The 27635-nt window shown below is 35.6% G+C and overlaps 1 protein-coding gene and 1 non-coding gene across 3 annotated transcripts in view; both read left to right on the top strand.

The window, feature by feature from the left end:
• Window positions 1-17685, top strand: part of LOC150090881 (MICOS complex subunit MIC13-like) — a 28402-nt gene extending 10717 nt beyond the window's left edge. Inside the window, exons 3-4 of one of the 2 annotated variants that reach the window (XM_090380495.1) lie at window positions 7164-7215; window positions 17436-17683. In XM_090380495.1, the coding sequence (XP_090236621.1) occupies window positions 7164-7215; window positions 17436-17596 (213 nt within the window). In that variant the 3' untranslated portion in view covers window positions 17597-17683. Of the gene's footprint in view, window positions 1-7163; window positions 7216-17435 lie in introns of both variants that reach the window. The other variant, XM_090380490.1, reaches the window with a different exon arrangement.
• A 6718-nt stretch (window positions 17686-24403) lies between these two features.
• Window positions 24404-24522, top strand: LOC150090882 (5S ribosomal RNA). The gene has a single exon (XR_016547782.1). It is a non-coding gene; the product is annotated as a 5S ribosomal RNA (ribosomal RNA).
• Window positions 24523-27635: the final 3113 nt, after the last annotated feature.

A 27635-nucleotide genomic window follows, 5' to 3' on the forward strand; every position in this document is an offset into this window, starting at 1 on the left:
TCATTTGTATAGTGACAGTGTATATAAATGGGTTCAATGTTTTAAATCAGTGGTTTTTGACCTTTTTTAAATAACGGCACCCCTAAGTAATTTATTTTGTTTTGTGGCACCCCTATTCAATTTTCTGCCTGTTAGATCTGATTCTTTCTCTTATATATATATATATATATGTATATATATATATATATAAGATAGGTAGGTGGCGCGCGCGCACACACACACACACATCTCGATGAGCCAAAACATTGACCAGTGAGTCGTTATGCAAATCGAAGCAACTAAAGGTGAACTACGGTGCAGGTTGGGACACGGTATAAAAAAACACCTGATACTGAGCTCTGTTAATCAGTGTTACTCTTGTTCTTCAGATGGGAAAGGTAGCGGACTTAAGCGAGTTTGACAAAGCCAAATTATAATGGCCAGACAACTGGGTCAGAGCATATCCATTTGTTTATCCATTCTCCCAGATGAAACTTTAAGGCAGGGGTCTGCAACCTTTTTTTGAGTGAAGAGCCATTTTTGATTTAATTAAGAAACAAATAGAATCCAAAGAGCCACACCTCAGCTTAAGCTGGGAGCAGTGGGAGGGTGGGGAATTTTTTTAAATATGGAATAGAGTGGGAAGGTGTTTTATTAAAAAAATATATATTTTTAAATATTATTTATTAATACTGAAAAAATGTAACAAATATCCAATTAGGTATGAATTAATGTGACTTTTGCTGCTGGACTTCTTGAGCGAGTCTCAACATCAGGCAAGTATGCTGTAATTTTCATCTTTAAACATGCTGAGAGACTTGCATTGTTCAGACGATTTCTTGATTTATTTTTAATATAGTTCATGTTTGAAAATATTTGCCCGCAGAAATTCATCAAACCAAAAACTGAGAAAAGTCCAAAAGTAAATATTTTCAAATTTATATACGTTTCCAATAAGTTACTCCATGCATCGAACACAATTTGGTCTTGCTTTTTCAACTCAGCTATTGCCGTCCATTTGTGTAGAATTGCAAGGACAACCTTTTGCCTCTCCAAATCCTCAATTTCAGTTTTAAGGTATTGTCTTGCACTCCATGTGTCCTTGGTTTTTAAGTCCTCTAACTCCATTTCAAATTGTGCTTCATGTGGGCTAAAAGTTCAAGTGCTGCAGTTACATGCTCAAAGATTGCCGACAGGTTGCCGACCCCTGCCTTAAAGAAATCACACTGCCTGGAGCTGAGAAAATACCTGTTCCTTTAATTGTTTTCACAGACAAAGAATTGGACGAAACTTCAGACCAAATGACATAAAAGACAAGTCTTGAAAATTGAAAAGTAAATAATTGACCTTTCGTAAGCTCTATAAGTGTTGTTTCTCCCTTTGAATAAGACATAAAGTTGAGTTCCGGTATGGATTACTGTAGTGTGAAAAAAAAGAATTGTCTACATTGGCAGTCTTAGAAATAAATGCAAGCAAATGTGGACAATTTTTTTTTTTTTTTTTTCAATTTTAACCAGAATTAGAATCACCAAGGCAAAACACAAAGCAAAATTTATAAAACTTTTTATAAGCAGCAATAAAATTCTGACAAAGGAGAACACATGTGAGAATTAGTACAAGACTGATGAATGGCACATGAAAAATTCAGTGCTAAGTGTGGAGTGTCTTTTCATCACCTAACTATGACTCAACAACAATGAGAAAATGAAATTTGGAGGTGATCAAAACTTTAATAGGGCAAAAAAGATAGTATGGAATAGTTATACATAGTGATGAAAAGCATTGAAGCACTATGTAAAAGAGCAAAGGAAGTGGACAAAGAGTTTTACATGTGCAACTAAATTTTATATGTATCCAACATAGTACTGTTTCTATGTTAACAATTCAATATTTAGGTCATGTGGTAGTTTTCAGTAATATCTATCTTCAGATTACTTACAGAAAATGGCTCTTGTATCAACGTGTCAATGGTTGTCACAGTCAGTCCCGGATTTCTAGGTGGTAGATGACTCTCATCAACCGGTCCAATACCACCACTTTGCTTATTGGAGGCTTGAAGTGGCAGAACCCATGTTTAGTCTCCAGACCCAAGTTCCGATCAGACCTTCCCCATCTCTTTCAGTCATGCAGTACAACTGATGTCTTTTGAGGTTATGATGGACATCGTGGCAAGATCCAAACTTACATTTCGAGGGTACAGCTCTGAAACAGTGTTCACAGGCCGGCCGCTAGTTAGTACACCGGACCGAACCTATTAACTCTCTATTAGGCTTCCGGATCAGCTAGTGTATAATCTTGCTATCTCTACTCTGCCAGTTAGTGACTGGAGGGAGTCCGAATAGTGTGTATGTGTGGGGCATTGTCAAGGCTACGTTATGTCAAGGATCTGGGTATGTTCTTACCATGTGTATGCCATATCCAAAAATTTCATTACCTCATACAGCATTTCCCCCCCACTTTTCTTACTATTGAATACACCGTGAATCGTCACACTAATAGAGTAAGCTCATCTGTGAAAAGATCTAAACCTCCCAAACACTTCCTAGTCCATTTGACAAATATACGTGGTCTCAGTTCTAATCTCAGCAATGTCCATTTCCACTTGCAGTCTGCCAAACCCCATGTACTTTTCTGACAGAATCTCAGTTATCGGTTGATTCAACCACTGCTCATTTCAGTTGCTTAAATTATTTTCTGTATGATTCCTTTCGTTTCAAATGTGGTACTTGTGCATATGTCCGTTCCGATATTCCCTGTCAGAGACTTGGTTATTTGGAATCTCCTCTTTTTGACTTTCTCTGGCTTAAAATCTCTTTACTTAAAATCTCTTTACCTCATACTGTCAAATTCATCTGTTGTCTTTGCCATTCTCCCAACTCCACTAATCACTTGGAGCTCTTTGACTTCATCTCTTTGCAACTTGACTTTCTCCAGTCCAACTTTCCTAACAGTGAGGTAATTTTCCTTGGTGATTTTAATGTTCACAACTCCAGCTGGCTTCCATTCTTGAGTCACACAGATCCAGCTGGTCAAGATGCTGGGGCTTTTGTAATTACTAATGTTGTTGTTGTTGTTTAAGGGTTTTAGGACACAAAGGCATCAATGGCCAAGATGTGTCTTTCCAAGTTTTTAATGTAAATCAAACATACAACATTTTTCTAGATTTGTTTATCAAATCTGCAATTACTAATGACCTTGCGCAGATTGTTCATTTACCTACCAGAATACCAGATTAATCTTAACCATACAGCCAACACGCTTGATCTTTTTTTTTACAAACAACCCTTTTAAGTACACGGTCGAAGTGAGTGGTCCTTGAAGCACTTCAGATCACAACTTGGTGATTGTCTCTTCTCCAATGGAGCCTTTATCTCATGGCTATTCCCAACTCGTGTAGTTTGGCATTACAAGAATGCAAAATGCACTACACTGTCATCGTTATCATATGTTCCATTATAAGAATCAATTTTAAACGACTTTGTGATATTTTTCTAAAGCACATATCTGGAGGTCACTACCATAAAATAATAAAAACAATTTACACTTTCTGGTTTATTGGGCTTTTCTGTTACTGCAAGAAATTATAAATGGGTAGTAAACTCAATCTTCTTGCATTTGCAAAAATACTGATAGCTGGAATTGTGTGGTTTTTTACGTTATTATGGTGAAATGTGTTTCCCCTTTACTGAAATATTCAATCGTATAAAAATAAAATTTCAGAATCTTCTCTTCATTCCTTTTTTTTTTTAAGCTTCGTAAACTTGTTACTCCACACAAATTGTGTTAGTTGCAATTTGTGTGTACTGTTAAAAAATGCTTGTGCATGGAATCGTGAAATTTATAATTAAAAGAGAAGATTATCTTGGAAACAAATGCGTCTTGAAGCATTTCTGAAGAAGACGACTCCTTGTGCAACAAACCAACGAGTGCCGAGCCAATAATGAGTGATCAACGAGTGTGCATTTAGTCTGATGACGATGATGAAGAATAAACATTCTTTAACATTTGTAAGTCATAAATAATTTCTCTATTATTATAATTTGCTTGATTTTACAGGTTACGTTTTCATTTCTTTTGATAAATCAATTATTGTTTAAACATAAACTAATTAGCTAACTAAATTCATTGTTGAGTATGTAACCCCTATTTTTAACCTTATGTCTATGGGAAATAAATTATCACTTTACAAGTTTTCGCTTTACGAATGCATGCTAGGAACTAATTAACTCGTAAAGTAGAGAACCACCTGTATTTATCTCCCTCCCTCCCTAAGGTTCTTTTTGCAACATGAAAATTCTCTGGAATTAGGAGATTTACTGTTTGTCGCCATAAACACTATCAGGATTCTTTTATTTTCCACAAGCATTAGTAGATTAGACAACTAATCTCTCCACTTTAAATTCTGTCTTTCATTTTGCACTTTATTATCTGTGATCAAGACTGATGTCACAAAGCCCAGTCATCTTCAAGACAGTAATGTCTTGAAGATGACTCCTAATGTCTTCTTTCGCTCATAATGATTGGTTGGTGGTCATAAGTATTTTGGGGTCAAGTTTGGAGCTCCTAAACCATTGATTCTGTGGTATATTGGATCATCAATTTTTTTCTTCAGTTGTAAAGAATTCATTTAAGTTATTTTTTACATTCATTTGAATAACAGAGAATGTCAGCGTCGAAGCATTCTACAAGTCGCTATTGAGGTAATTCCTCTCATTCATTTGTTAATTGATTTATAGCATAGAACATGTTGAGCCTTGCTGCTCTGACATTTATTAATACCATTAAGAAAGTATTGCAGGAGGATAATGCCGAAATTGGTGAACACATAGCTGGCCAGTAAAATAGAGGAGAAAAAGATAGCATGGGATAGTTGTAGAGCAATGAAAAGTACTGAAACCTACAACCGGTACAAGTTGATCTGTAATAGTACCAAAAATAATGTTACGGAGGCTAAGGCTTTGTATATGAAAGCACTGGCTAAGAGAGGACATGGAATTTTTCATGTATGTGAATACAATGAAGAAGAAGAAGAATGAAAATCATATCGGGCTCTTGTGCACTGAGTGTGGGGAAAGTCTTAGATAACCCAGCTGATGTTTCAGATGAATTGAATAGATACTTTACATCTGTCTGCTGATGAAAGACTCTTCATGAGCAGAGGCTGTGTGAGTGAGGCGTAGCCATATGAAATTAGTGATTTTTAAATTAGAGATAACTTTATTAGAAAAAATTTCAAGCATAAAGGCAAGTAAGGCTCCTGGATTTGATGGCATATACCCAGTAATTTTGAGGGAGGCTGCCAGGGAATATATTGAACCACTGAAGTTAATTATAAGAGCATCTTTAGACTTGGGGATATTCATTTGGATTGGAGAAGTGCCAACATATTGCCAATACATAAAGGTGGCTCTAAGAGTAAAGTTGGTAACTACACACTGGTTAGTCTGACATCAGTGGTAGGAAAAATCTTATAGCCAATGATTAAAAATGCAATGACATTTAGATGGCATTCTGAAGGACACACAACATGGCTTTGTTAAGAGTAAATCATGCTTAACTACCTTAGTAGGCTATTTTAACACTGTTACTCATGAGCTGGGTGTAGGGAACAATTTAAACATAGTTTATATGGATTTTAGCAAAGCATTTGACTTGGTACCTCATAACAGGTTACTGTATAATCTTGAACAGGGTTGGGATTATTGGTAAGGTTCTAAGATGGATTGCTGGGTGGCTGCAGGGCAGAAGGTTGTGATTAATTGATATTCTTCAGATTGATGTAACATCAGGAGTGGGGTCTTGCAAGGATCAGTTCTTTTACCACTGTTGTTTCTAATTTTCATAAACAACATATGTAGTTTAGTTTTCTGAGCAATGTAAACAGGAAAGCCTACGGTGTCCTATTGAATTAGTGATTAAATTGAAGTTAATTATAAGAGCATCTTTAGACTTGGGGATATTCATTTGGATTGGAGAAGTGCCAACATATTGCCAATACATAAAGGTGGCTCTAAGAGTAAAGTTGGTAACTACACACTGGTTAGTCTGACATCAGTGGTAGGAAAAATCTTATAGCCAATGATTAAAAATGCAATGACATTTAGATGGCATTCTGAAGGACACACAACATGGCTTTGTTAAGAGTAAATCATGCTTAACTACCTTAGTAGGCTATTTTAACACTGTTACTCATGAGCTGGGTGTAGGGAACAATTTAAACATAGTTTATATGGATTTTAGCAAAGCATTTGACTTGGTACCTCATAACAGGTTACTGTATAATCTTGAACAGGGTTGGGATTATTGGTAAGGTTCTAAGATGGATTGCTGGGTGGCTGCAGGGCAGAAGGTTGTGATTAATTGATATTCTTCAGATTGATGTAACATCAGGAGTGGGGTCTTGCAAGGATCAGTTCTTTTACCACTGTTGTTTCTAATTTTCATAAACAACATATGTAGTTTAGTTTTCTGAGCAATGTAAACAGGAAAGCCTACGGTGTCCTATTGATGATTTATCAAACGATATCATATGGAGATATGAAGGTCATAGTTTCACTGTATTAGACAATTGTTAAGACCACATTTGGAATACTGTGTTAAAGTATGGAGATCTCAACTGAAAAAAGACCCAGTTTCTTGAAAGGGTCCAAAGAGAGGCAGCTCAGTTGTGTGGGCTACAGAGCTTGTCAACCAGGCACTTTATAAGGTCCTGAGAGGGGTTAGTAAAATGAACAAAGGTAGCATTTTTACTGCTATAAAGAATTCCAGAACAATGGGTCATAAATTCAAATTACAGTGGAGGAGGTTTAGACTAGATTATAGACATTTTCTCTTAGTCAGCAAATCGTTGATTGTTGGTACAAGTTGCCTTCGCAGGTAGGATAGTTGCTTGTATGAAGAGGGAAGCATTTTTTTTTTTTTTTTTCTATTTTTTTTATCTACTCTTTTTTTTTTCCCCCTCTCCCCTTTGGCTATTACTGTTTCCAATAGACCAGAAGAAAGGAGCATTAAAAGTAGGAAAGTATTATAAGCAGTTTACTTTGTGTGTATTTCGTTTTTTTATGGCAAACAAGGATTTTCTTTATTATGTATATAATATATATATATATATTTTTTTTATTTTTATTTTATTTTAACAATTTTTATTAAAACACATTATACACTCCCCCTCCCATGAAATATAGGTGCCATCTTTACAAGAGGATCAAAGTAAAGTTGTTGACTATTGGAATAAAGGTATTTTAATATGAAATAATAACAGATAAACATTTCTTTTCTTTCAAATGTAAATTGCTTTATTTTAATTGTTATATAAAAGTATCTAAACGCTTGTGATTTGTTAATCTAAATTTTTTATATATGTGCTCTGAGGAGTACGTACATAGACATATATTTTTGAAGATCAGTTCAAGTATGTTTTAAATAATGTGTCCTTTTATGTACAAGTTGTCTCTGAATTTTCCAGTATGTGCTACTATGTCTTATCTGTGCTTTCGAACTAATAGTAGACACAATTTTAATAAATGGAAGCATGAAAATAGCTTTGAAAATTGGAGGACATTGCATTTGTTAAGCATTATTGTCCTTTTTGGGTTATAAATGCCAAAATTCTCTGGGATTCAGATCTAGAAGTTGGAAAAATCAATTTAAGTGACACATAAATAGATATATATTATTTAAAATAGAGGATATTAGTGCCAAAAAAAAAAAAAAGGTAACAACAAGCTTTTTTTTTTTTTTTTTTTTTTCACAAATTGTTTAAAACAGTTCTGGTTTTATTTTTGACAATATTTTACTAGTGATTGGTAAATTAAGTAAAATAAAAAGGAAATTAATATTTAACAGCATTTATGAATAAAGTTTTATAAAACTTTAAAATTTCTTAAAGAAACTTACTTCACAGTGCTCATCCTTTTTGGAGATTCACCATTACAGGAATTGAAATCATTCTCATTTGTAATTATTAAGAAAGTATTATTTTAATTGTTGCAGTGTTTTTACAGTAAGAGTATTTTCATATTAAAAGAATTACAATTCTTATTATGTGTGAGGGGGTTGAATTGACCTTGAAAAAAAATTTATTTCTCATAAACAGTATGGATCAATGCCATTTTTGCATGATCATTTCCTATTTTGTTCCTCTTCACATTAACTGTACTTGCATGCATGCATGCATATTCAGTTATGGTTGTCCCATAAAGCGGCATCAATTGAAGTTAGTTGCACGGAAATTGAACTTGGCCTGTTATAACGTACGATCACTCATCGGTGAAGACAGGATATTAGAGCTGGAAAAGGAATTAGAAAATGTGAATTGGAATATCATCGGTTTAGCTAAAACAAGAAGAAGAAATGAATCACTTATAAGTTTATCAAGTGGAAATCTGCTGTACACCAATGGAAACAGTGAAAGGAGTGAAGGTGGAGTTGGGTTTCTGGTCCATAAAGATTTTAAAAACAACATTTTGGAATTCAAAAGTACATCACCAAGGGTGTCAAGACTAATACTCAAGATTTCTAAGAGGTACAAGCTAAAGATTATAATGATTTATGCACCAACATCGAGCCATGATGATGAAGAGGTTGAAGAAATGTACACTGAAATTGAGAGTCTTCTAGATGAGCAGAAAACCCACTACACTATTATTATGGGGGACTTCAATGCTAAGGTTGGAAAAAGGCAAAACAGCGCAGAAAGAGGAACTATAGGAAATTTTGGAATTGGTGAAAGAAATAAAAGAGGTGAAAGACTTGTGGAATTTGCAGAATCTCAAGGAATGTCAGTAATGAACACTTTTTTCAAGAAAAGGGTGAACAGAAAGTGGACATGGAAGAGTCCAAATGGATTAACAACTAATGAAATCGACTTCATCCTCACTAACAGAAGATATATTGTGAATGATGTTACCGTCCTGAATAAGGTAAATGTTGGAAGTGATCACAGAATGGTAAGATGTACACTTGATATAGATGTAGGAAAGGAAAGGAAAAAACTGACTCGAGTAAATAATACAAAGGTCTTTGAAATAACAGAGGAGGAGAAAAAGCAGTATGTACTGGAACTGAAGAACAAGTTTGAGCTTCTGCAGACTGCTCAGGACCAAGATATCGACGAGGAATATTACAACTTTCTGAAAGTGATAAAGCCCAAGAAACCTATAGGGAAACAGAAATCTAAAGAAGAAAAAATTAGTCAAGAAACACTTGTCATGATGAACCAAAGACGACAAATGAAGAGCAAGAAAAACACTGACAGGGAGAAAATTGAGTATACTGAGTTATGCAAAGCCATTAGAAAGAGACTCAGAGAGGACATAAGAAGATTTAACACAAGAAAAGTAGAACAAGCATTAAGGGAAAACAAAGGATTTAAATCAGCAGCCATGAGCAGTAATACAGAAAGACAAATGATACTGAAACTGAAGAATAGCGAAGGTGTACTTATAAACAGCAGAGAAGGCATAATTCAAATAGCAGAAGACTACTATAGAGAATTATACAAGGAGCGAGGGAATGATACCAGCAGTGGGGAAGATGGATTGCAAAGTAGCAACACATACGACATACCCGATATTCTTCCTGATGAGGTAGAACATGCATTGAAGAAAATGAAGAATCGGAAAGCCCCGGGGGAAGATGAAGTTACTGTAGAGTTGTTAAAATTGGGAGGAAGAGACATAACACAAAAACTGGCAAGGCTCTTCACAAAGTGCATTAGAAAAGGTGTGATGCCTAAGCAGTGGAATAATGCAATCATAGTTTTGCTGCATAAGAAAGGAGATAAATCAGAAATTGGAAATTATAGACCAATTAGCTTGTTATCCCATATCTACAAGTTGTTCACAAGGGTCATTACTAACAGATTAGAAAGAATACTTGATGAGAATCAACCGAAAGAGCAAGCTGGCTTTAGGACAGGATTCTCAACTATGGATCACCTTCACGTAATATCACAGCTAATGGAGAAAGCAAGTGAATATAAAACACCATTATGCCTGGCATTTGTGGATTATGAAAAGGCATTTGACTCCATACAGCATAAGGCAATGTTTCGGGCACTGGAAAGACAAGGCATAGATACTCCATATATTACGATTTTGAAGAAAATATATGAGAGTGCTACATCCTTTATTAGACTAGACAAAGACAGTAGGAAATTTAAAATTGAGAAAGGAGTTCGACAAGGAGACACAATATCTCCAAAGCTGTTTACTGCTGCCCTTGAGGAAGCTTTCAGAAGATTAGACTGGTGGCAGAAAGGAGTCAATGTGAATGGAGAGTACCTAAACCATTTACAATTTGCAGATGACATTGTGGTCATAAGCCACGATCCCAAAGAATTAGAGGAAAATCTTAATCAGTTATGCACAGTTAGTAAGGATTTTGGACTAAAGATGAATATGGCTAAAACAAAAGTAATGATGAACAAGTATGCCACGGAAAGGGAAATAATGATTGAAGGAGCAGTAATTGAAAAGGTGGAGTCATATACTTATCTGGGACAAGTTATTAGCTGTAATAATGATAAATGGCTGGAAGTCAAGAGAAGAATAAATTTTGGATGGATAGCATTCAGGAAATATAGTCACATACTGAAGAGCAATATCCCAGTTTGTCTGAAACGTAAAATAACGAACCAATGTATACTCCCCACCATGACTTATGGAAGTGAAACTTGGGCACTCACCAAAAGAATGGAAGAGAAGCTAAGAACTACACAGCGAAGAATGGAACGAATTATATTGGGAATCAGACTGTTAGATAAGAAGAGAAACACATGGATTAGGCAGCAAACTCAAGTAAAGGACATTCTTATCAAAACTAAAGAACTAAAATGGTCTTGGGCAGGACACATAGCTCGAAGACATGATGACAGATGGACTAAGAAAATAACAGAATGGTACCCACGAGGAGCTAGAAGAAAACCTGGAAGACAAAGGCGGAGATGGATAGATGAAATTCATGAGTTTTTGAGTAGTAAATGGATGGCCAGTGCTCAAAACAGAAGGAACTGGAAAGTTGCTGGAGAGGCCTTCATCCTGCAGTGGATTGAAAATGGCTGATGATGATGAAGGTGGTGGTGGTGGTGGTGCAGTACTACCCCACCTCCAGATTTTTAGTGAAAAAAGGCCCAAATGGCAATATTCACCAAAGGCTTCAAAAACATGACTATATGTATGGTTATACAGTAAACCCCCGCTATTCGCGGTATCTGTATTCGCGGTTTCGCGTATTCGCGATCGCCGATTTAATATAAAATGAAACCTAAAAATTTGTGAATTTTAAAGCGCCGTGAATATTTTCCGCCATAAAAAAACATGGGCGTGGCTAAAATTATCTTTCCCGGTCGAAACAGCGCTCAGTGGGTGGGGGGAGAGGGGTGACAAAATCGCGAGCGTGGATGTTTCTCGCTAATCCTTGTTCAGTATGCGTTATGCGTTTGTCATGGAAGGTTTCGTCGTTTGCTTTTAATTTATATGCTTATAAATTGAATAAATTTATCAATTTATAAATTGATAAGCTTACAAAAATGATGAATCTACCGTTTTGCAGTGTAAAACAGACTTTTTCGAGTGTGTTAACGGAAGAAAGTGACTATTGTGGACAAGTTCTTTCTAACCCCTACAAAAATATGGCTACGAATAAAAAGAGAAATGTGAAAATATCAAAGAAGGTGATGACATTAGCGAATAAAATTGAGTTATTAGACAAAATTTCTAATGGTGAAAGTGTCTCCTCAGTGGCAAAACATTATAAAATCAATGAGTCAACCGTACGTTCAATCAAGAAATCGGAAGAAAAAATCCGCCGTAGTGTCCGTGAAAAACGCGCTAATTGTTTCAAAAATTTGCTCTGTAACTCGTGATGTTAAATTAGAAAAAATGGAAAAGGCCTTAAATCTGTGGATAGAAGACCAAACTCAAAATAAAATTCCGTTAAGTTCACTTATCATTCGTGAAAAGGCAAAACTCCTTTATCAACACTTTAGCGAAACTGGTGAAATTTAACACTTTAGCGAAACTGGTGATAGCACTGGCGGGATGTTTTTTTTGCTAGCAAGCAAAGGCGCTGGTTTGAAAGATTTGTTTGAAATTTCTAATAAATATTACATTTAATATTAAATTGTTTCTTATTTTCATTTCGATGCCATATGCTTGCATTTCACTATGTACTGTCTATGTACTTAGTCATATTATGAAGGTACATATAATACATACATAGACAATTTTAGACTAGTTTTTCTTATATATTTCATACTTTGGAACGGAACCCCTTTATTACTATGGGAGCCATAGCTCAGTATTCGCGTTTTCGGTATTCGCGACATTTCTCAGGAACGTAACCCCCGCGAATAGCGGGGGTTTACTGTATTGCACATCCACAAATAGAGTCGGTCATGTGAAGATTAGCAAAATTGCAAAGTTTTTTCTGGATGCTCAGCATCTTTCTCTGTCTGAAATTTTATTAGTGAACAACAATAATGTTTGTAGTGTATAGATAATCATTTGAAAGCATTTTTGTATTATAAAAGTGAATGAGAGGTAGATTCCAAAGATGCTAACATTTTATCTGAAAGTATAGAGTTCGAGGTTTCTATAAGCATTTGGAGTATTATGGGAGGGAGGGGAATGCATTTCTAGACCAGTTTGTGGCATGTCCAGGGCCTAGCATTAACAGTAATTTGTTACTGAGAGCAAATGGCCAAGTGTCATTTGAACTCTTCACTTCCAAAAATATTTAAAACCTAGAGGCCCACTGCCAGAAAGGCCATGCCTTCAGTCTTGCAGGAATTCTGATAGGTTAATTTCTGCAGATTTTTGGAGTGTGATGTTACTGTGAATGCCAAGTATTATTTTGATCTGACAATGAACGTGAAAGCAGCATTGAGGAAAATTATCCCACAAATATCAAGAGAAGAATTGTTCCTCTTCGTGGTGACACTCGACTCCAACATGCTAGGTTGAGTGATTCTTGACCCCTTTCCACCCCTTATAATCAGCCATATCCCCTCAGATGTCCATCTTTTTGGACTGATAAAAGAAATTTTTTGGGAGGAGAGAAGCTTGGCAGCAACAATGTAGTAATGCAGGTGTATGTTTTGTAGGGAATGCTAGCACTCCGACATTGAAAGAACAAATATGCACACGTTTAGGGAGGGGGATACTTCAAGAAGACTACCTAATATGAAACAGGCAAAATGATTTATTGAAAAACATTGCAATTCTAGGTCAAATTTTAATACCCCTCCCCTTCCCTACCACATTGATTTTATTGTGTGTAAGCTTTAAATTAGAATGCTGATTTACCTGATGTCGATTTGTAAAACAAGTATTTAACTTCAGTTGTTTTATTTAAAATGCTTTTAATTATTAATTCTAAAAGTTAAGTATTAACATGAGATGAAAAAATATATTGCTCTCTATAGAAACTATAATTATAGATGTTTTCAAATAAAGTATCTGCTCAAAGAGCCTCTAGAAGGCCAAAATATATTGCCAATTCTCAAATTATAAATTTATTCATCTATTACACAGCTTTGTCTAAAAATATTTTCACTCAAGTTTTTAAATGCTTGGAGTACATAATCTTCATTTTTATTTTTATAAATGTATTAGTTTCCATGCAGAGTAGCATTTCTTCTTTCAAGTTTGCAGACCAGCGTGTAATTACGCCCTTAATTCATGTATCAATAAGTATGAACATACCCATCAAGGAACATAGAATTGAAGTTTATGAATACTACAATAAAAATATATTAACAATATTTTTAGTCTTAAGTACATGTTATCTTGGAATGAATTAAAGAAACCCTGTTGTTCTTGAACAGCAGTGAGTTTTCAGCTAGTAGTTGGCTCTGGAGTAGGTGTCTTTCTGAAATTTTTAAAATTCTTAAAAATTAAAACTTGTGCATATTTTTACTTGTGCAAACTTGTGCAAAACTTGTGTGAATATAGCTTTTGAATATTAATTTGTTCTGATTTTGACTTGGTTATCCTGCATTAGAGTGAATTTATTGTCAAAAAATGAGATCAGAATTTTTTAAAAAATGTTTTCAAATAAAAATAGACTTATTTTTATTTGTAAAATTAAAATTTATAAAAAAAAACATTTTTTGTTATGATACTGCATTTTACATCTGCTACCTTACAAAAGCCAAAAAATCAGACAAAAATGACTAAAAGGCATAATTCCCCCAATTTTAAAAGCTCTTTTGGTGCTTCCACATAACATCTATTAAAACTCTGTCTACTTTTTACTTTTTAGTTAACTGTTTGATTGCCACGTCATGCATTCACAGTCATACTACTGTTTCCTCAAAGGCCTGCGAGCATATTTATAGGTGTGTGTCTGACACGTGGTGCTTGGGTAGGATGTGACCATCTATCAGTTAAAGGGTGTCTGGATATTAATGGTAGGGTAGTGTATATGGCTAACCCTTTATGACTTGACTGCCTTTTTAACTTGAATCCTAAATCACTCATTAAATAATTAAGCACTGGTCATTATCCTATGATTTTGTGAATTTCCAATTTTTTTTTTTTTTTTTTTTGGTTGCCTGATTGAATTATGCAGACTGGAAGTAGGATAGGGATAGCTGAATTCTTATTTATATTCTGAAATAAGAAAGGTGGCCATACAGTAATGAACTTTTCAAGATTGAACGCATTAACCATGACACGAATCTGTTGTTATAACTGTGTGGGAGATTTGGTGGTGGGGGGTGGAATCTTCTTAATATTGCTGTATACAAAACAAATATAGGTATCTTCTCCTTGTGGTTGCATTTCTTACTATATTTGGATGTCTGCTGATGTACTCAAGTTGTGAAAATTAGTGTTGTTCATTCCATACATATTTAGATTTTAAAGTATTTATTATGGGCACAAGTTGAACAGAAAAGGAAGTTTTAGGCCAAACTGACAAAGTGTTACTATGTATTAATAGATTGTCGCTAAAACAACAATTACAGACAATAAAAAAAAAAAAAATGAGATTCTGGTTGATTAAAAACACAGTAGCGATAATGACAAAATTCACTGCCACTTTCCTATTTTTTTTATGGAAAATAGAAAAATATCAGTGAGTTATTTGAAAATTGGAAGATCAGTATATAACGTTAGTACAGTCGATTCCGGTTATTTGGGACACATCGGGACTAGTGCATTTTGCCCTGATTAAGCGGCTGCCCCAATTATCCGAAGTTTCACGTAAAAAAAGTTAAAATTACAATGGACCCTCGCTTTACAATTGGTTCACTGTACAATCAAATCATGTTACGATGGAGTGACCGTAGTAAAGTACTGTTCACTATACGATGTGTAGTAAGCACTGGTCATTGGGATCACGTTTGTGAATTGAATTTTATTAGCAAAATTTTTGAATATTTAGCAAAAATAGCAGGAATATTATCCACAGGCTATAAAAATAAAGATATATTAAGCACAAATTTACCCTTTATTATCTTACCAATTAAAAAATTAAATTATACGTGAAAATCGGAAGAATATACGTGATAATCTGAATAATTAATGCGTACTGTAATATGTATATACTAACTAGTTGACATTTCTGTTCACTGACATTTGTGGGTGGGGGTTAAAATTTAAAACAGTAAAAAGATAAGCAATCAATAACAAAGAACATGGCACATACAAATTGCAAGTAACACGATATGCGCAAGTGAGAACAGCGTAACGAGTTACAAAGCTTTAAAAATAGGAATGAAGAGAAGATCTGAAAATTAATTTTTTTATATGATTGAAGATTTCATGGAAGTGTAAACAGATTTCACCATAATAACCCACAGAATTCCAGCTGTCGGTATTATCGCAAATTCAGTAAGATCGAGTTCTGTTTACGATAGATTTCACTAACAGAAAAACCCAATAAACAGGTGACTGCTAATTGTTTTTATTGTTTTATGGTTGTGACCTCCAGAATTTCAACCGAACTATGTGGTACTGTTGGAGACAATCGTAAGGTAATCTCCAGTGCTGCGGTCTCCTGCCCCAATTAAACGGCATGCTGTCCCAATTAAGCGAAGTAAACCCTGGCTATTTTCTCGATTGGGTTCTGTTTTTTAAGATTTGCCCCAAATAAACGGCTGCCCCAATTAACCGCTGGCCCAAATAAACAAAATCTACTGTAGTTGTTGCAGATGTACAGTTGATAGTGACGAAGAAAATGAGGACGGAAAACACTGTGCCTTTCTCTCTTTTGCATGCCCAATGAAAATCAGTTACATTGTTATATAAGCCCAGAAAAGTTCTATTCTGAGTGCAAAACTAAGGTTGAAAGTTCATATAAATGCATGTTGAAAAATGCTTCCTTTTCAGTTACAGCCAGAAAAATAAAATTGTAAATGGTAAATAAAAGAAATTTGTATGTACTATTGCAAACAACAGTAACAAATTAGTCATAAAGAACTCTGTTATGCAAGACAAAATTATGCACATTCCTATGCACAGGTTACCATTCCTAAAGCTTGGATGTGCAGCAGAAGTCTGGCTTCTTGTATCATAAGGCATGAGCTAATACACTAATACTAAACTTGTGGAAAGGCATGAGCAGTTTCTTTATACCACAAAGGATATCACCATTGTGGGCTGTTTTCTTGCCCAAAATTTCTTGTGGTAGATCATTAAAGTTACACACAATCAAATAAAGACAATATGAATACAGATACTTCTTGTAACACTAACTTGTGTTAGTAGACTTTTTTTTGTCCTTTCTCTGAATTTCTTTGGATCACAAAAAAATTCAGAGAAAAGACATTTCTACATGTTTCTGAATTACAAATGCAAGGTTGTCTTAAATTACTCACATCTTGCAGGCTTGTTTTTGTTGAGTGATAATATGTTGGACTTGGTTGAATATTACATTCTGTACTTTGTTTCCTGTATAGATTTATGGATAATTTTCAAGCTTCTTCAATTCACACATAAAGATAGTGAGACAGTTTTGAGTCTCTTGAAATGAAACAGGATGGCGTCATCCTCCAATTTCCAGATAAGATCTATAATTTATTAATATTTTATCGTAATTTGTCATTTGACCCTTATGATTTGATCCTTATGACCATCTTAGCAATTTTTTCTGTTTATAGTCCTAAACAAGTTAACTACTTCTTACTTTGTGTCATCAGTAAACACCATTATCAAACCTGTAGTAACTCATTAACATCATTTTTGAATCACTGGATCATGTCATTAGTAGGACCATGGCAGTGGCCATTTATAACTGTTCATCTGTCCTTTTATCAACCTTACTAACTTCTTTTCAGTGCCACATTACTCCAGTTTATACAAAATTTATTCTTTTAGGGCTGTATTTCCTGTTACTAAAGTTCTTACTAAATTATTTAAAATTTACGTATTCATCATTAAAAATATATTCATCATCATTCAGTACATCTAAAAATTTGCTATTCATATTCATTTTTCTGAACATTGCAGGTGTTATCAAAAGTTTTCATTTCCTGTCTACATTGCCTGTTGCAATATGTGAAGGAACCAAGAAAGCAGCTGGATTCACTAAAGAATCACTTAAATCTTTTATATATTCTTCAGTAGAATCTGTTAATAACACAAATAAAAGAAGTAGTGAAACAAAGTAATTCATAGGGTTGTTTAAATATTTAGGCAAGTTAGCTGGAATGTACAGTATCTGTGTGCTTGATAGTACACAGAAATGTAAATTAACAGTTAGAGATGCTTATAATCTGTATTTAGCTGTAAAGTTGCTTGTTCCATATATTTAAAGAGATATGTAATTTGATTTCATAAAATAAATTAAAATTTTTTTTGTTGATATGTTGCTTAGCTCCTGTATGTATTACTTAAATCTTTAGAATTCTTTGGGAGAGTAGGGCATTGAGCTCCATATGTCTCACAACCAGAAATATCAATTTGTGGTTACATTATTACCATTTTAAAAGTTGCATTCTTAAAAGTTCATTAATAAACTTCCAAAATTATTGTTATGATATTTCATTTTCGCAAAGCTTATAGTATTGCTAATCAAGACAAACATCAACAAGAAATATCTGTTTCCAGTCGTATCTCAAACAACACTTCAGAAAGGGCTCCACTTACAATTGAATTTTTATTTATTTATTTATTATTATTTTTTTTTTTTTTTTGTAAATGACTGCAAACAATATGAAATTTTTGTATTGAAACAAAGAACTGAGGGCCCTTTTCTTAAAGTGCAGTTTTCTTAAAGTGAAAAAACAGGAACTAACTAATAAAGGACTAAAACGAAAGTATGATGACAGTTATTTGAATTTTGGCTTACATGTGTTCAAAATAAAGATGCTCCTGACGCACAGTGAGTCGTATGTAATAAAGTATTAGCAAACAGTTCTTTGGCTCCCGCTAAACTTGTGTTCCTTAAATATATTGTGAGATGAAAAGTATTCCATGACTAAAAAGGTTTGGGAAATGCTTCTCTCGACTATAGCAAAGATGAAGAAAATAGTAGTGATTTTAGTTGCAATAAATTTTGAGGGCAATGGTGACCATCCTAATAATCTAACTCATATGGGACTCTGTACAATAATAACAAAATTCAAAAAGTCATTAAGATATTTCGACATTCATCCACTAATCCTAATAATCTAACTCATATGGGACTCTGTACAATAATAACAAAATTCAAAAAGTCATTAAGATATTTCGACATTCATCCACTAAAAATTCAATCTTACAAAAATATGTATATCCTGAATATGGTAAAGATCTCACGCTACTATTAGATTCAAAAACTTGTTGAATGATTTGTTCAGCATGATGGAGTGGTTTTATAAATTGAGAAATTGTGTTCAAAAAGCATCAATTGATCGTAATTCTAAAATTAATTTCACTGAGGACAAATTCAATGCTATGTCAATGGCATTTTCAGCCCGTCTTCTTCTTCTTCCAGTGAGGCTTACCATTGAAGCTTTATGTTGCCAAGATACAATTTTGCTAACTGCAAGTGCAACTGTACAGTTTATGATGTAATTACTTGCTGAACAAAATAAACTCTTCTCTGGCCAAAGAGTTGTATGCTACATTAAAATTTAAAGTACAACAAAGGTTCACTGATTTAGAAAGCATTGTTTTATACCTCCATAATTCTCAAGTGGACAAAGAAAATCAGAATCAACAATGTAAAGCTTCTATTGCAAGAATTATTTATTCCTTAGTTCTAAGACTTTCCGAAACATTAGAATATCAAGAAGACAGTATTGAGGTTGAAATTATTAACTCCACATCTGCATCTTCATATATGCATGATCAAACTAAAGAAGGCAGAGATGAACCAGAAATGCTTTCAGTGAAACAAAACTTAGAGTTTGCCATTGATAAGAAGATTGCAGCCACTACAAAAAAAAAAAAAAAAAAAAAAAAAAAACTATAGTTCAAAAATATCCCAAAATCATTAAACAAGAGATGAGATTATTTGAAGAGTAAAGAAATTAGGAAGAAGGAATGGTTTCCGTTCTGCAAATTTTAGTGTCTGGAAATTAGGCATCTGCAAGGTGATCTGATTGAGGTGTCGAAGGCTTTGAATGACTTCAGCAATCTCAGTGCTGATGGGATTCTTCCTCTTGCTCAGATTATGCATGAATGGGCACAAATTCAAATTGAGGTAGGTTTGTTGCAGAATAGATGTGCGGAAGTTTGCCTTCAGCCAACAGGTGGTTGATTACTGGAACAAGCTACCATCTGTTGTGGAAGTGGATAGTTTGAATAAATTCAAGAACTAGACAAACTATTGGAGGGGATGGATAGCTGAAATGTTTTTTTTTTTTAGCTGATGCTGTATGAGCTTGCTTTCTTGTATCATTTGCATTATTAATACTAATATTTGTGAACATTTATCACATACTATGCCTCTTTATGTATTATTTTAGAACATCTGTCCTATATATCTTCACGTATTGCCTAAAAGTTGGTGACAACAATAAAATTTGAGATAGGGAAAAAATGCACACTATGCAATCTTTTGTGGTGGAGAGTTATATTGAGTTTGAAAAGAAATAGGTCCCTGTTGGCATGCATGATCATGAGATAATGACTGCTCAAAATTGAGAGCTGCATGATTCAAGTGTTTAATGGGTACAAATAATGCGATCAGCCCCTAACAATCAGATGATCCTCAAATGTTATGCTGCTTACAAGGCCAATGATGATAAGTCCTGAGGTTAAATCCCACCCATCTACAAGAATGACTATTAGTGATGCATTTTTCTGGGAGCAGATGACACGTCCAAACTTGTTTTAGTAGAAAGTCCACATTAGGATTGTGCTTTTTTTTCTCCTTAAAATTCAGTGGTTTTTTTTTTTTTTTTTTTTTGTGCATCACAGTGACTGAAGAACACGAACTTACAGGCATATAATATACTGATACCTCATAGCCTCGCTTGCTTTGGCTGTTACACACACACACAACTTAAACTAACTTGGACTTTTTCATATAATTTGCATAATTTACTTTGAACATTTTTCTGTGGTGTTGGAAACATGAGAAGGAACTGTTTTTTTTTTTTTGTACTTTCCTTATGACCCAATTAAGGGCAGGTGAAGGTGATTCTGACTGCAAACATATCATCGAGACACCTCTCCTCTCTGCTGATGTGGCCCTAACCTTAATTGCATTCTAAAAGAAAGAAAACACCTAATCAGATTCTATTCACGTAATCAGCAGATCAGAATTGAGTTGTGCTGTTTTCATGTGGTCCTTTTTTAGCTCTTGTTGTTTGCATGTTTTTTGGTGCCTGAAATTCTGTTTTGATATTCTTATGTAATTTCATGTTAGGATGTCATATTCAATATAAAAATTTAAGTTTCCAAAATTAAAAAAAAAAAAAAAAAAACGGCTTGACTTTTTGTTGACACCAGAGTATATTTGTAATGCATACCCACACTGTACAACACTACTACATGTAAAATTTAAAAAAAAGGTGTCAGTCATCGCAAGAAGGAAGGTTTTAAAATATTATTAGTACCATCTAATTAGGAGATGGTACTTGTTTCACTAATAAAGAAATTTGAAGTATTCAGTAATGGCCAAACTTCACATTTCATTTTGGCCTACTTCTGAAAGACCAATAACAGTTTTTATAAGTAATTTCACTAAGCAAGGGTAATTTGGAGGCAAAAATTATTGAGTTTATGCTTGGAACCAGGGGCTACAGTGGACTCTGGTGGTTCCAATAATTTTGGCCCCATCAGTGTTTTTTTTTTTTTTTTTTTTTTTGCAGCACTAGCATGTTACCAAGGTTATTGGCCACTGGATCATCATTGCCTAGCTGTCTGCATTAGTCTACCCCTACTCAGAGCTGATACAAAGAGAATTAAAAATAACTATTTTCAGTTCCATGTTTTTGAAATAGGCTAAGATTTATTTATCTATTTGCTCTTTTAGATTTTTTGCCAAAGCTTTTGTACATTGTGACTATATATTGTACATTACATAGTTGACTTGCCTGTTTAGCCAGATAAAAAAAGCTGAGTGAGAAAAAACTGTGCAGCCCCTGTTCGTAAGATGGCTACTAAAACTGCTACCACTACTAACTTGGCTACTAAAAGTTCTTTCATGGCCATAAAAGTACTTACATTATTCAGAATTTGAAACCTAGACTTTTTCTGCAGCTAAGAGGTTTTACCCCTCAATCCCTTTGATCTGCTGTTGAACCCAATCCAAGCAGATTGTTTTGTACATAAAGGCAAGGCAGGCAGCTATAATCTCCTTGCTTGAAGCCTCCTAAAAGACAGTAAACCTGAAAACAAGCCCTCCTCTAAATCCAGCTTGCTCTGAAGTCAGTTTCCATGCTGGGAACTCTATGACAATTTGCATTTGGACCATATAATGATCATCTTGTGCAGCGGTTATGAGATGGCCCCAGACAATTCTTCGAGAGAGTTTGTGGTGAGGGAGCTACACTGCTCAACAAAATTAACAACCCATAGGAAACATGTAACATGTGCAGCTTGTGATATAGCAGGACAAAATTTGGCATGGTGGTGTGCCATAGAATAAAATGAGGAGACTGAGAAACTTCAGACAGGTATAAGGGATATTTATAGGGGGTTGTATAAGCATTGCCAAAAAGGTCATGTTACAGAAGTCGATACAGGATGCTTGAAAATATGGTCATGAGATCAGTACAGTGTATGACCCCCTCCAGTGGCTAAACAGGCCTGATATCGGTGAACCATGCTCAATATTAGTGTCTTAAGATTCTGTGGCAAGAAAACCCATTCTTCCACCAGCGCACACCTTAGCTAACCACAGAGTTGCCGTGCAATGTCTGTGAGCCGAATCACCAGACTTAAATCTGAATGAATACATGTTCGTTCAGATTTAAGTCTGGTGATTGGGCTGGCCATGACAGTCGGACATCTTCAGTTTCAACAGGCTCTGCGGTGGTTTGGGATTAATGGGATACAAACCACTGGCTTCCTTGTGGAGAGTCCACTTGAATTGAGCTTTCTTAACACAGTCTGTTTGGAAATGTTTTTACATGTCACATCAACCTTAAGAGACAGTTGATGACAGGATGTCGTAGACTTCCATCTTGCTGTTAGCGGTCTGTTCTGGTTGACATAGCCTTTGGGTGGCCTTGGCTAGCTCTACTTGTAATGGTTACTGTCTCCTGAAACTGCTTCCATAGTGCTGAGATGACACTGTATAACTCATTAAGCCAACATGCCACCTGGGACTGCCCAGCTCATATCATCCAATGGCCTGCCATCCCAAAGATTCAGCAAAACAATGATGACTTGCCATCCTGAGTACTAGAGATGTGGCTATCCTACTGAGCAAGCCGAAAGTGATATGGTTGCAACCTCTGTTTTTATAGGCATGAATAATTTGCATGTGCAGTTCACTAAGGTGTAGATTGATTTACATTGGATACGCAGAATTTACATGCCAGGATGCCTACTATATCAAATATTTACCATCAACACTGTTCACAATAAAATATTCATGAAAAACGTTTTGTTCTGTTAATTTTGTCAAGCAGTGTAGTTTTACAGGCTATTTACAATACTGTTATTCACATCGAAGTATCTGGCCATTTCAGCTTGTCTAATCTCCATTCTCCCATTGCACACCACCCATGTCATTTCTGCAATAAAAAAACCATGCTACCCTCAACTGAGGCTGACTACCTCAGCCACATTGTGAAAAAGGCCTGTAAAAATTGCTCACATCATCGACCTGACTCAAACTCGTGTCTTTTCCATCTGGTGTGGAGGATGCTGATTCTACCAACTTTCCTACCCACATGGGCAGCCACGTATTAGAATGGACCGAAGTACCAGAAAACCCATTCCGGTTCATCACATGCATTGTTAATGGCATGCCCATGCTTGATCATTAAACAGAAATATTTCTTCTGTTTTTTTTTTTTTTTTTGTAAAAATTTTCCATTTGAATCCCTGCCTGTATTTCATACAATGACTGAAACATCTTTGTGACGAATTCGATATACAAAGGTTCTAATAACAGGTTTTTTTTTATTATTGGTTATATTTTCAGGTTGAACAGGCCATGGTCGTTGATATCAGTTACCAGATTTTGCTCTTTGAACAGGCTTTTCCTGATTTTCCTGTTTTCTTGCCAATCTGTCTGTAAACAACATGCGTGCAAAGCCTGTTCAGCAAAATAATAATTATTTTATCTCAAAACGTACGAATATGATTTTTATTTGGTTTAAAAATATATTTACGATTGTGTTTTTCCTTTAGTTGAATGATCTAATGGGTAGCACAGTTGGTAGAAACTCCCTTCTCCCCACACCAGGTGGAAAGGACCAGAGTTCAAATCCGGTGTTGAATCCAGGGGGTGAGTTTCACCACCAGTGGAATAAAATTCTCCCCCGGCGAAAAATAGTAATTCTTATTTTAATATTCATTCAAAGACCCATTTTTTGTTTAATTTTAATTGAAATTTTCTTACTGTGCTCTCTAGGGACCGTATTACCAGTTTACACAATGTAATTATAAAATTCAATAAATTTATGTCAAACAACACAAACGTTCACATCAACTAAGTGTGGTACTCGTTAGGTAATACACAGCAAAAATAAATCACTAAAATTCAAAAGACAAGAAATTATCAAAATAATTTAATGGGAAATATTTCTAGCTGCACAAATTGTAACTAAAAGCCACTATTTTAAGTTTTGGCATTTTCATTTTATGGTTTTCAGGTTCCCTTTCACACAAACGGTGTTCTTGCAACTCATTCCTTGTTTCTAAATTCTTGCGACTAATTTCTTGTAAAACGATGTCTAGGCAGAGAGAGGAGTCTACTGCAGCCATTATTTCAATCGTCAACTGAAAGGGTAGCCATGGGGATAAGCACCGGATCGCCAGTAACAACGACATGGGTTCGAGACTCGGAAAAAGAAAAAAAAAATTTTTTAGCCAACTATCATACTAGGCTGAATACACCGGTTCTCGTCCGATCACCGAAGTTAAGCAGCGTTAGGCCCTGTCAGTACTTGGGAGGGTGACCGCCTGGGAATACCGGGTGTAGTTGGCTTTTTAAGGGGTGGTTGAGGGGGAGAAGACAGAGTGGTAATCAATGGACACTGCTCATCGTGGACTAATGTTATTAGTGGAATCCCTCAGGGCTCGGTGTTGGGTCCATTATTGTTTTCTGTATTTATAAATGATATTGATGATGGTATATCAAGTTTAATGTCCAAGTTTGCAGACGATACAAAGGTTGGCAGGGTTGTCAAGGACACTACTGACACTATGCTACTGCAACAGGATCTGGAAAGGTTGAGCAGATGGGCTGAGAGGTGGCAAATGAAGTTTAACATTGACAAATGTAAAGTGCTACACATGGGAAACAGCAACCCCAGAGCAACGATCAACTCTGTGGTACTACACTGACAGTGGTAGAGAATGAAAGGGACTTGGGGGTGGTTGTGCAGGCAGATATGAAGTTCTCTGAGCAGTGCAGACGGGCTGCAAGAGTAGCTCATCGAGTATTGTCAATGATATACAGGAATTTTTCCAGCAGGGATAAGGAAGTGATTATTCCCTTGTATAAGGCAATGGTCAGGCCACACCTAGAGTACTGTATACAGGTCTGGAGGCCTCATTTCAAGAAGGATGTAGAGATGCTGGAACGAGTACAGAGAAGGGCAACAAGATTAGTGAATGGAACAAAGGGGTGCTCTTACGAAGAAAGGCTTAAGTTTTGCAAATTACAGTGTCTGGAGACTAGGCACCAGCGAGGTGATCTGATAGAGGTGTATAAAGCCTTGAATGGTTTGAGCATGCTCAATGCTGATGGGATTCTTCCTCTTGCTCAGAATAATCACCTGAGAGGGCATAAATTCAAATTGAGGAAAGACAGATGTAGGATAGACGTGCGGAAATTTGCCTTTAGCCAGCGGGTGGTTGGTTGGTGGAACAGACTTCCATCCCTTGTAATGGAGGTTGATAGCCTAAATAAGTTTAAGGCTCAGCTGGACAGGTATTTTGAACGAACAGAGGGGTGAAGTGGAAGTGGGTTTTTTTTTTTTGGCTGATGCTGCATAAGCTTGCTTTCTTGCATGAAATGCCTCTAATGCTAATGCTAACTAATGCTAATGCTAACAGTTTTGCTTTTTGTTTTTCACATTCCCCTTATTTTTTTTCACAGCAAGAGTACTTGTGGCAATTTTCCCTTTGTATACCTAAACAAGGTGGTTTGGTCGCAACCTATAAACAATACATTTTATATTCTTTTTATTATATGCATACCTGTACTGTAATATTGCAAGACTGCATGAAGATAAGCTTAGAAGGTCCGATTGAGTTCTCGGAAAATTTAATAAATGAAGTGATTGTAAATTGATACGTATGCAAAGAAGGATAAGATCATTACAATACTTGCATGCATGCTTGATTATAATTTGTGTGATTTTTTTTTTGCCAATTTTGATTGGTGATTTTCTTATTAAACTGTGATTATTGTCAATAATGTTTTTATGAACTGACTATTAATATTTAGATGTTAAATAATAAATATTTCCTTTGTTTTCTCATATTCTCTTATAACATTCATAAATATACGGATTTGCTTGTAACTTATACATATGTTGTAAACCTTAAATGAAAAATACATATATACTACATGTACCTCCACTCCAGGTGCGTGTACCTTCGAAATTTACAAATCCCCCCACTCCCAGTGCAAACACTTTGCATTCCACACTGAGTCCGTCGTCAATGACGGGACTAATTTTTATCGGTATTTTTCATAACATGGCTGAGTTAGTCTGTCTCAGGCAGGGGTGTCATGTTTTTTTCTCCTGGAAACTCGGATTTTTGTCCAGCAATCATACACACGCAATTTACAGAAAATGTACATGGAACAACATGGCCTTATTCGCCCATGTTCCTAAACCCAAACAACCAACCAACCTTAGTTGAATTATTTGTTCAATTTTTAAAGTTGACTACTTCGTTACGTTGTGCCTAAGATTTCAATATCTTCTCTACATTTTATGCTCACATATGCATGGTAAGCAGCAAATCAAGTAAGATTAAAATGCGTCAATATATGGGTCTATAAATAGAGTGCATTCTGTGGTCGATTTTCCTGTTTGTTAGATGAAAAACTCGAACTAGATAGAACCATGCGCCCTCATCTGAGACAGATTGTATTAGGTCAACTTAACTTCATATACCGAGGGACAAGCTGAGTTTGTCAATTGCTAATTGTCAATATTCCCTAATCCTGCCCAATATCAACTGATCACTCAGTTGCCTTCTCACAAATCGTCCTTCGTGTCATTAATCGATTTCTACAACAAACAGGTTTCTGAATTGTTTGACTATTTCACTGTGTTCAATTCGAGTGTTGTTGAGTGTTAGGCCTATCAGCAACTTAAGCGCTATTGAACCATATATTGGGTGTCTCAAAAATATTGGTACAAATGTTTAGGGGAGGTAGGTAACGTCCAAAGGAATGCGAATCGCATAGGAACCCATAACCGGAAACGTCAGCAGAAATGACACAAGACAGTAATTAGTGGCAAACATTTATTTGACATAATATTAACAATGAAGTACGAGATGGATACATTTCATGATGTTACAACAGATGCTCGAAGGTTCCACCTTGAGACGCGATGCATGCATGACACCGACGCAGGATGGATTGGCAGACATGGTCGAACGCATCTGGAGTTTGACAGTAGCAGCAGTGCAGACGAGTCTTGCCACGAGATCCATTTCCGTCTCCACAGGAGATTCATACATGATAGATACGAGGGCCCACCACAGAAAGAAATCAAGGCTCAATAAATCAGGTGAGCATGGGGCCAAGCAACAGGTTCACCACGGCCAATCCATCGATGCCCAAAATGCCTGTTCAAATGCTCACGAACACGCCTTCCATAATGAGGACGCACCCTGTCATGTTGAAACCAAATGTTGCGTCTCACATTTGCTGGAACATCGTCAAATAACCCTGGTAGAACTTGTTCAAGAAAGATCCGATATTTAGTGGAGTCCATGCGGGATGGTAACAGGTATGGGCCGACTAAGCAGTCACAGACCATACCTACCCACACATTTATTGCGAAGCGATGTGTCGCATGGGGGTGCACACTGTGTGGGTTGTCGTGAGCCCACACATGAGCATTGTGCTGA

Source organism: Mastigoproctus giganteus, chromosome 1 (assembly GCF_048544385.1).
Source record: "Mastigoproctus giganteus isolate SK-2022 chromosome 1, ASM4854438v1, whole genome shotgun sequence".
In the NCBI taxonomy this organism is placed as follows: Eukaryota; Metazoa; Arthropoda; class Arachnida; order Uropygi; family Thelyphonidae; genus Mastigoproctus; species Mastigoproctus giganteus.